This window comes from Electrophorus electricus, chromosome 17 (genome assembly GCF_041902795.1).
Source record: "Electrophorus electricus isolate QZ-2024a chromosome 17, ASM4190279v1, whole genome shotgun sequence".
Lineage (NCBI taxonomy): Eukaryota > Metazoa > Chordata > Actinopteri > Gymnotiformes > Gymnotidae > Electrophorus > Electrophorus electricus.
In genome coordinates, this window is record NC_137513.1 from 15,962,360 (window position 1) to 15,973,398 (window position 11,039).

Genomic DNA, 11,039 nt, shown 5'->3' on the forward strand with positions numbered 1-11,039 from the left:
CAGCCACCTTCATCCTTGGGGATGACTATCAATGACATGAAACACCAGAAACTCATAGTTTGATGTATACTCAATATCACAGTCTCTGTGTTGAATGAAAAGCTCCCAACAATAATGGCTGAATACACAACAGTGAAGCTGACTATTGTGAATGTTGGCAAGAATGACACAAGAAAGCAGGAATCTGAGTTATTAAAAAGGGACTTTAATAATCTTTTCAACACAGTTAGCAAGTTCACTGTACAGTGATTTATCAGTGGGCTTCTTCATGCGTAGAGAACAAATATGTTTTCAAGGCTATATGGATTTAAACACTTAGCTACATAAAAGCTTTAGATCTAACAGCGTGAACTTTGTTGACAATTTTAACCTGTTTTATGGGCACACAAACAAGAGGGGTGTCAAATCTCTGTCAGAGAATTTAAAGGGTACTTATTATACTCATTTTCAGTGTTTATAATTAAATTTTTTGGGAGCTACAAGAATTTACATGCTTCAATGTTCCAAAAACACATAATTTATCATACTGTACATCTCTATTCACCCTCTGTCTGAAACACTCTATTAGAGCTCCAAAGTCTTTAAGTCCCGCCTTCTTTAAGATCACCCACTCTGTTTTAGACAAGCTTACCAGTAAACAGTCAAAAAAAAGATCGTGTATGAGATTACATCATCTTGTAACATAGGAAATGGTCTGCAATTCCAATGAGACATTTCAGGCAGCTAGGAAAGGTGGTTTCTATAGGAAAGAGATATTCTTTCTGGTGTGTACATTGGTCTTTGTAACTTTGCAGACTGTTTGCATACACACAAAGCTATATAACACATTAAAGGAAAGGTTAAAACCAGAAAAGCATAATATGCTTTCTAAAAAGCATATTATTAATTTTCTCAGTGAGCAACTTATCCACCCCTAATGGTGGAGATGCATCAGCACAAACACGCAAGGACTCCCTTGCATTGGCTGATTAGACCACTCCAGAGCTACATCCTTCCCTTACTGTGGATGCTCTGATGGAGCTGTAGACTTTGCCTGAAAGTCAGGGAGATGCTTGAGAAACCCCATGAGAGCTCTATGCTGTCCTTTATCTCTACTACCCCCTCATCCCAGCTGAACCTCCCGGCAATGAGGGAGAAGCTAATATCGGCTGGAATGAGACTGTCACTTTCCCTGTCAGCCAGCCTTCAGGTCAGCCCAGCTTCTTCTCTACCCTCTTCCACTGCCTCATGCCCACTTCCATCTGTTATGTCCCCAGTTCTGACTGTCTGGTGGGTCTGTGTTTGTGTGTCTCTATGTTTTCCTGTTCAGAGGGCACCGTGTTACCATGTTTGCCATTCCTGATTGGCTGGCCCTGCCCAACACTCCTGATTTCAACTCTTTCTTAGTATAACCCTGTTTGGTTTGGCTGGCAATTGTAAATACTTATAAATAGTCTTGTGAATTGTGAATCGTGTTATAATGCACTCTGTGGGTTATAGCATGTCACACTTTTAATCTCTACTCCATTGTAAGCAGGAGCCCAACCCACTAGCATCCACTTTAATGGAAGAAGACACCTTAGTTTTAAGCAGTATGGCACATTAATATTCTTTGGATTCATGCTACTACAGTGTGTCTGTAATTTCTTGCATGCCAGTGCTTATCAGAAACAGAAAGAATGGAGAGCACATATCAGATACCTTAAATGTATCCTGCAGTATATAAAATGTGAGCAAAGCAAACAGGTTACTAAGTTATTTCTTCTAAGGCTGTGGTGTCCCCCAGGGTTTGATTCTTGGGCCACTCTTTTTTAAACTGTGTTTTCACTTGGCCAAATCTTAGAAGATTGTAAAAACTGTCTATGAACCAAACTGAAATTGAATCTTGTATCCCACTGAAATGTAGCATCAATAAATTCAGGATTTTTTTTTTATGACTGAATAAAAGTCATACATGATTGAAAATATTAGGAAAAAAATCATTGTGCTTCTTCAGATTCTGTTTATCTGCAAATGCATTTTGAAAGCTGCCTAGTTACAGCAGATAAAGAATTAAAATCCTTTCCTCCAATTTGCCTTAGGGAACTAATTCCTCTGATAAATTCTTCAAAATCCTCCTTATGCATACTTGTTCCTGTTCTTACTTATTTTTAGGAAAAAGTAAGGGAAAGAGCCTTTTCCTATTCAAATCAAATCAAATCAAAATTTATTTATATAATGATTTTTACAAACCAGCTTTACAAATGTCAAAATCCAAGCAGCAATTGAGAAAGCCAAGGGTGACAGTGGCAAGGACAAACTCCCTAGAGCATGAGGAAAGAACCTTGAGAGGAACCAGGACTCAAACGGGGGGCCCATGCTCCTATGGCTGACAATGGTCACCACAATAATAACAATTTAAAGACTAAAATAAATAAGAAATTAAAACATAAGTCATTAATGTCTAGTCCAACTTTCTAGTGATCCTAGTCTTGTCCTGTGGTGTGCATGTGTCAGAGATCCATCCCACAAGAGAACATCCATTGAGGGCAACAGAGTAGCAGTTAGCTAATGTGGCGGTGTGGTGCACTACAGGAAGGGACATCGGGGGGAAGTGGGAGTAGCCGTGGCAGTTGAGACGGGTAGAGGCTCAGTAACATCATGACCTCCCACAAGAAAATGTCCATAAGGGCAACATAGAGAAGTTGGCTGGGGTGGAGATGTGGTGGGCTACAGCAGGGGACATCAAGGGGTGGTAGAAGTAGCCAAGGCAGCTGAGATGGGGTGAGGCTCAGTAACATCACGACATCAGATGTAGATGTACCTTGGCAGAAAGAGAGACTAGATTAGGCATATCCAGGTATGAGGGTGTGTAAATTAGGGAACTAATAATGTGCAATGACAAACTCCAGCAGATGTAGCTATGGCAGCACAGCTGAAAGGAAAGAGCCAGAAGGAAACACAGGGCACCCTGGAACAACAGCACTCCGCCACTCCCAGTCAACAAACTTGAGTGACAAAAGAGTGGTGAAGTGACAGCCTCATAACATCCTAGTTTACCATAACACTCAATGTCCATGGACCCCCACATCTACACCTTTACCTAAGATGGGAAGTAGTTAATAAAATTCCTGACTGTATAGGCTAGGTTTTCAGCCTAGCATTAAATATTGAGACTGTGTCTTAGTCTCGAACATTTACAGGAAGGTTATTCCATAGTTTGGGAGCTTTATAGGAAAAAGCTCTGCCCTCTGCGGTAGATTTTCTTATTCTTGGCACTAGTGAAGAGCCTGCACTTCTTGATCTAAGCAGACATGGTGGGTCTTAATGCACCAGGAGTTCTCTAAGGTACTGTAGGGCAAGACCATTCACTGGATTTTGTAGGTCATTAGAAGTATTTTATAATCAAGGCGAAATCTTACTGGGAGCTAATGTAAAGTAGCTAAGATAAGAGTGATGTGATCAAATTTTTTAGTGTAAGTAAACACTCTGGCTGCTGCATTTTGAACTAGCCGGAGCTTGTATAGGCACTAAGTAGTACAACCTAATTGTAGGATATTACAGTAGTCCAATCTTGAAGTAATAAATGCATGGACTAGCTTTTCTGCTTCATGTGATGAGAGTATGTTCCTAATCTTTGAAATGTTCCTAAAGTGGAGAAAGGCAGTCCTAGAAATATTATTTACATGAGCTATTAAACTGCTCAGTTACAAAATAAACTTCTAAGTTTAGACTTATTTAGGTTCCTTGGTTAGACTTATTTACCAAGCTTTTGTTTAGCTCCTCTTATATAAAGGCGTAAAACTTGGTGTCAAACATACATAAAGTTTTAATCTGAGGTGTTGGTACTTTCATCCGGGCACTTCACACATTCACTCGTTTGTGATGGTGAGTCTGGAATGTGTCAGAGATCCCTCAGGACTGTGGTGACCCACCCTCAATATTACAGATAGGCCTGTTGAAGATGCATATTGATAACTGGCACAAGTCCACAATTTATGGACTGTTCATCTGTTCATTTTTACAGTTCTAACCACATCTTTATGCATTATCTGCATGTCACAACTTAGATGATGAAAACACTGGATTAGACCTGATCATCAGTGTTGAAGAATTTGAAGCCAGAAAATGTCTTGGTGATGCCACTAGATATGATGATACTGCCATATCCTTCCACCTACTCCATCTACTCCAATGGATGCAGAAACAGTTCACCACCCTATACCCACCAGAGGCTCCAACTCCTAGACTGAAGTGAACTAAATGTATCTAACCATCTGGAATGCTGTGGAAATTTGCTGTTTTGCTCTCACATGGATTACACAATGTAATATAATAAGGACTGTTTATAAAATGGACTACCCAAGGAGGATGGGTTCTCTCTTCAGTCTTATTTCTCCCAAGGTTCCTTATTCCATTCAAGAAGTTTTTCCTTGCCATTGTCACCTCTGGCTTGCTCATTAGGGCTCTGGACCCAAACATTTGTAAAGCTGCTTTGTGACATGTGATGTAAAAAGTACTACATAAATAAATGGTAGTGGTGACTATCATTTGGCCTGTGGGTAATTTTTTTTAAAAATGGTCAGTTTACAGTTTGTCAATAACAGGTTATCTGTATCTATAATTGTTTTTACAGTTGCATATTGGTATGTCATGCTTAAAGGTGTGATCAGTGCTTGGTCATGTTCAGCTCTGTTAATTCTTGATGTTAATAGATCTGGCTTGCAGCAAAACTGGCCAAACAGTTCATTTATCCCAGAGCATCCCCTATACAATTTTCAGTAGCATTTGCATATTTAAGCCAGATGTGTTGGCATCAATTCTGGAGGAAAGTAGATTTCTAGAACTATAGCTGGACAATCCTGTGATACAGATATTGGTAGTATTATGAATGAGAGTGGAATTAAATTCCCCATTTGGACAACTCTGGTGATTAGGATCATATTAGTTATATGAGTCTGTATTTATAGCATGTGGCCTTATCAGTGTACTGTTCTGGCTTCTTCTGCATTTCCAAATATCCTTGTGCTATTTGGTGATCACCATGTGATACACGTCATCTTAGTGCAAGGCCTTGTTTGAACTCTTCTCCTAATGTGCAAGGTTAACCTTGTCTGGGCCATGACCGCTGATAAACCCAGAGTCCTGTCATCCTCTCAGTCTCAAAGTCAAATGGTACAGTATTTCCAGGTAAGGAAAGGAATGAATATATTATTATGAAATAATATGTTTCTAAAAGGGTATATTAAAATCATATTAATCATTTTGAAAACACACACACACACACACACATATATATATAAGTTAAATGAAGATAATTTGTGGCAGATTATTTGTGGTGGCATCCAAACAACAAAGCTGAACCTTTTTCAATTAAAGTACTGTAGTTTAGTATTTCTTTAATGCTAATTTTAGATTTTCTAAATTAATGTATAATGGGGATGTTTTTCAAATTAAAAAAAAATTATTTTACTTGATTTTAATTCATTCTAATTATTGTAATTAATGCTTTATGCTATTATTTATCATAAAGCAAAGTGAATTTGGTGTGTTTGGCTGTCAGAGAATGCATGTATGCCCTGGACATCTTTGGTTGATCAATATGATTGCATTATCTGCAAATGTAAACATAACCAAATTCGTGGAATGTTGAAGAACTGCTCACAAATGTGGATAGAACAGGGCTTGATTTAGATAACAGTTTACACTTTGTGATAAGACTGAAACCAAAGACCATGTCTGAAACTGATTTAGGAGTATCTTACAACAATAATTAGCTGTTTTCACATATACACATTTTCCATATAGAATTTTTATTGTATATTCAGTGCATAGATACAAAAACCATGCAATAGTCTACAGTCAGCTCTGCAGATTTTACCTTTACGGATAACATATAAGTCATAGAAAAACATCATATACTAATATAAAAAGTAATATTATTTTCTTGCAGTAATGGCCCTCCTAATTTGATAATTTGCAAAACAACAAAATCCCTGCATTAAGATAAACATGTCAGCTATGACAAAAGCAAACACCAAGTTTGGCTTTGTAGTTGACACGGACAAACAGTGTCTTTCTTCAGTCACCGAGTTCAGTAAAAGGCAAAAAAAAAGAAAAACCCTCAAAAAATAACCAGCACTCCCTTTGAGCCATGAACATTGCACTGTGACTCTGTTAACCTCCACCATATTTAGGCCTCACCGATGGCTTTGGCAGTTATCATTTAACTAGGTGATAAGGAAAATGTGAAGATTGAGCTGTATTAGGATATTCTCAAGCTGTACTAATTCATCAATTCATAGACCATATCTTTTTTTAACCACCAAAGTAATAGAGAGGTTCATATTTGCTCCAGTCAGGCTATTAGACTGAACCTGTTCTAGTTCCTTGTCCTGTGCAGGTTACTATCCCAAGATGTGTTGGCAGATTTATTGTGTAATAGGGGAAAGGTCATAATTGGTGGTAAAACACACAAGCTCATAGTTGTATGTTGGAGTGTGTGCCGGTCTGACGTAAGATTTGAGGTTAAAAAGTGTCAAAGGGATTGGAAATAGCCAAATGCTTTCTATGGTTGGATTTATTTCTGTTTAGTAATAACATACTTTTAAAAAGAGAAATACTAGAATTATTAATTGCTTGATATATAATAAAATTTAAGGTATTTTAGAAATTTCAATGGCTTTGACAACAACTTTCCATTTCCAATACCATCCAATACCAAAAGGAGGTGGAGTAGCTTTTATGTTAACATCAAGATTGGTTACATGATGCCTTGAGCTACACCAACATCACACAACATTTATCATTGCATCTTGAATAATGCTTAATGTTCATTTTGGTAATATATTAAAATAATGTACAGTACTGTAGAATTTGCAAGAACAGAGCTTACTCTAAACACAAAAGGCAGGAATGAGTATTTAATACATAGATGGTTAAATACTTTGCATAACATTACAATCTACTATAAAACATTTTTAATTGAATTCAGTGAAAAACAAGTATGAGAGATTTGGCCAGTTTATGTCTGGTCAAAATACACATAATCTTGGTAATTTCCCTAAAGGTTTCTTGTTAATCAGCATCCTATTTTTATATTACATTTTTCATGGAATGAATTCTGCAGAAACCCTGACTCATAAGCAGTAAATATTACTGAGTAAAAGTGTCAATTTGAGGTTTCTTGCAAAACAGTTTTAAAAGTGACAGTAAGAAACAATGTTTCAAATCAGCAAAGAAATTATTCATTTAAATGTATTTTAAATGTACACATATTTCATTGCTGCCATGAGAAAACATTGTATCGCCAGCATATTTAATAATTTAATAGATTAATGTTAAACACTGGATTGGACTGAGTATCACTGAACCTTGAGGTTGTAGGCCTCCTGTGGTGACCTTTACCTTGAAGTTTTACCAGGGAGTGTTTAATTTCATTTTACACTATATTTGTGTTTCATAAAAAGGCTGAAAGTGAAGGTTTCATGGTTTTCTGGTGATGGCAACTTTTTCTTTGCATATACATAACAAAATATTCAAAATATTCAAAAACAGTACTCAAAATTCTCAGAACAAAGAGTAAATATCAACAATGGGGGATAATCCTACTGTGTTTTGAGTCTGTATCTAAAATCAATGTCATATGTGGGCTGTAAAATGCCTAGGCCAGCACGGGATTGGTCAAGAGGCGGTACTTTCACTCCAGGGTCTAAGAGCTCTATCTCAAAGTAGGAGAGCGCCAGGGCCAAGAACTGTTTAATTTCGTGTACAGCAAAGAACCGGCCAGGACACTTGGTGACGCCAGACCCAAAAGGCATGTAGTAGTATCGCAGCTTTCGCCCCCCTCTGTAAAAGCTGGTCTTCTCCTGCCTGTTCTCATCCAAGTATCTGTCATACTTATATGTCTGTAAGAAATGGAACAAAAATCCTGATTGTGCAGACATGCATTTTTAGCCTACAGGTAATTTGTTATAAGCATCAATATCATTTATGAATTCAGTTCACTGACTCACCAAAGGATCATCATAGATTTCTGGGTCAAAATGGAGCATCTGAGGATACAAGGCTATGACGTCATCCTTGCGGATCCGGTAGGACTTCTTGTTGTCTAGATGGAGCAGGAAGTCTTCCTTGGCTACCCTCACATTCAGGGATGCACTGGACAGTCTCATAGCTTCCTTGATTATGCTGTCTGTTTGTCAATAAACCATAAAGCATTACATACTGTCAGTACAATAAAATGCTGAATCTCTTTTTCAGTGCAATGAAGGCAACGGTGTTTTCTACCAAGAACTGGCATGTTATCCAGTTGTTCCCGTGTGAGGGTGAGACGAGGATCCTTGGGGTCAACTTTCTGGTTGGAACTCTCGAATGTGTTCCTCACTTCCTCTCTAGCTGCTTTCATTGCTGCTGGGCATCTGAACACACACACAAATGTTAACATATTTTAAATGATGATTTTACAAATACAAAAATAGTGTACAAATAGTGTTTCTGCAGTCAATGCTTGTAATGTGCAAGGACGGCATTTCTATAAATGTCTATAACCAATAATCAAGTACAGCAAAGGACTTTGCCAAGAATAACTGCCTTTGTCAAGTATCCCTTATCTGCACTTCAATTAGCCTTGTTATCAGCAGTGTCTTCTATCTGCAGTGTCTGCAATGCTTGTTTATAACTCCAGGGAGTGACTACTGTGCTTAGAGAATTCTCAGGAGATTTACCTGATCAGGTAGAACAGTGTCCAGAAGGTGGCTGGTAAGGTGTTGGCCTGGGAGGCCCACAGGATGGCCACATGGGTCCTGGCTTTGCTAAGTTCATTGAAGGTGGATAGCGTGTCATTGAGCTGCATGCGCAGGGAGATGAGGTCAGAAATCTTTGTCCGTTTGCTCAGGTTTTCGTGCAGCATGCTTTTGGCCAGGTTCTCACGGGCATTGTGACCACTCTTGAACACATGAATAGGGAGGCCAGCAACCAGTGCCGGGAAGATCTTGTCGAATTCCTTGTAGTTCTCCAGAGCACTGAGGACCAGGGCTTTCTGGGCCTGCTGGCAGGCCACGTTCTTGTCTCTATCCAGCTCTTGGCCAAATAGTGTAAGGTAGCCAGACTCAAACATGACTTTGTAACAAAAGGCAAAGATCCCATCCACTTCCCACTCTGAGCATCTGGCTTTGAGCATGATGGACTGCAGCATGATGCTCTGAAGGTTCTCCATCATGTTCTCAATGAGAGAGGGCAGAGCTTCACCCTGCAGTGTCTTCAGGAAGGTCTGGTGCAAGTTCTCAGTGGTGTAGCCATGGCTTGGGTCCATGCTCTCATGGCCAAACGCCTGAGACACAAATCATTTTTGGATGACACAAATAATTTTCAGATGGATTGTATCAGACTGAATCAACAAGTTCAGATCACAGATCACAAAGATTATAAAAATGTTATGGAAGAAGGTATGGTATTGTGGGCTATTTTGTCATTCACTTCAGGCTATTGAAGAATGGGACTTTCTTTACCTTGACAGATGCTGCAAAGTGAAACTTCTTCCAGTCCAGATGTCTGCCTTGCCTGATTACACTGTGATAAGAGAATGGATCACAGAGGAAGTGGACATACTGACCAGCGATTTTACAGGTGAAAATGTGACCAAACTTCTTCTGTCTGCTGCGAAGGAACTCTAATGGGTTGGCCCCAAACTGAAGGGCACAACCAAGGTATGGGATCCAGCCATTTTCTATGGGTGGCTCCCCAGGCTGCCTGAAACATCCACAACAAAAAGCATTTAGGCATTGCTTCAGAGGATTTAAGATATTATTGCTTAAACATGCAACACAAGCAGGTTAAATCATGCAATGGATAGCAAAATGAATCTCATTTAGGAAGTAAGTAGATTTCTACACTTTGCCAACTTAAAATATTAATAATTAAGACATATCTTAGGATATGGCATCAATATTGTAGCTACAATGATGAATAAAAGCTCAAATGTAATTTGAATTATTTAATTCAAGTACATAACATAAAATATTAATCAGTTTAATGTATTAATGCCATCTACCTTTAAAGCTGCAATACAGATCAACTACTTCATTTAGCACAAAATCCAAATTTGAGATTACATCTCTCATGATATATAGATGTCATTACCTTGCATTACTTTGGTGTTTCCATAGGTACTTAATATCTTATTGTTCTGAGAATTGCTTAATGTCTTTCCAACATTACACAAGCACATATTTTGTGAACGAGCTCATACTTACCTCCGGCGAAAGCCCAGTATAAGCCACAGACAGCAACAGAGCCCCACCACAAAAGCCCAGATAAGGGCCACACTCATGATCATAGCTGTACAAGTGCTAGGATTGGCCCAGCCACAGATAATTTGGTTCCACTGAAGATGCACTGTGAGCTTTAGCCCTCCCTCTACTTTTATATACTCTACCACAAGCCACAGTCACTGACGTAGTCAGTGCTGTAAACCATGCATACTGTGGTGGAGTTTTGGGGGTCAGAGGTTATGTGGAATAAACAGTTGTACACCACTTGCAAGTAAAGCTAATTTCATTCGGCACAAAGACTAATGTCACACAGAATTCTCAGAGAGGAGAAGAGCCCCGAGGCTCTGCTCTCTCTTCCCTTCATAGTCCATCTCACACACACACACCACTGTGTTTAAATAACACCTTTATCCTGCACTCTAGATATTCACTACAAGTTGTCATTACTCAATCATGCAATACCAACACATATTTCCATTATTTGCATCCAGCTAAAGCTTAATATATTATTGCTATCTCAACTTAGTCTAGACTAGCCATATGCTTTCTTGGCATCCTGTATTAATCATGGTAGGAACACACAATATAGAATAACAGGAAAACTATTGCTACATAGGCACTTACATACATAGGATACAAGTACATACATACATCCTACATAGGTTACTTGTACTTTTCCATCTCAGTTTTACAATCTCTAAATGTTAAATTCCATCTCAGGTCAAACCTTTACTTTCTTTAAAAAACACTCCATATACCTCTAAGATATCGGGGGTTTGGAGGAGGGGGGGTTTGGGTGTGTGTGTGTGT

The 11,039-nt window shown here is 38.7% G+C and overlaps 1 protein-coding gene across 2 annotated transcripts; it reads right to left on the reverse strand.

Moving 5' to 3' along the window:
- Nucleotides 1-6,866: 6,866 nt before the first annotated feature.
- On the reverse strand, nucleotides 6,867-10,589 carry cyp7a1 (cytochrome P450, family 7, subfamily A, polypeptide 1). 2 transcript variants are annotated; one of them, XM_081700602.1, is made up of 6 exons: nucleotides 10,212-10,589; nucleotides 9,468-9,528; nucleotides 8,685-9,289; nucleotides 8,248-8,378; nucleotides 7,974-8,152; nucleotides 6,867-7,865 (listed from the first exon to the last, which is right to left on the reverse strand). In XM_081700602.1, exons 1-6 carry the CDS (start codon nucleotides 10,292-10,294, stop codon nucleotides 7,566-7,568), a joined length of 1,359 nt encoding a protein of 452 aa, XP_081556728.1. In that variant the 5' UTR covers nucleotides 10,295-10,589; the 3' UTR covers nucleotides 6,867-7,565. The 2 variants fall into 2 exon arrangements, with proteins under 2 accessions (XP_081556728.1, XP_026883244.2); XM_027027443.3 differs by having other exon boundaries at nucleotides 9,468-9,708; nucleotides 10,212-10,579.
- Between the last annotated feature and the right edge of the window lie 450 nt (nucleotides 10,590-11,039).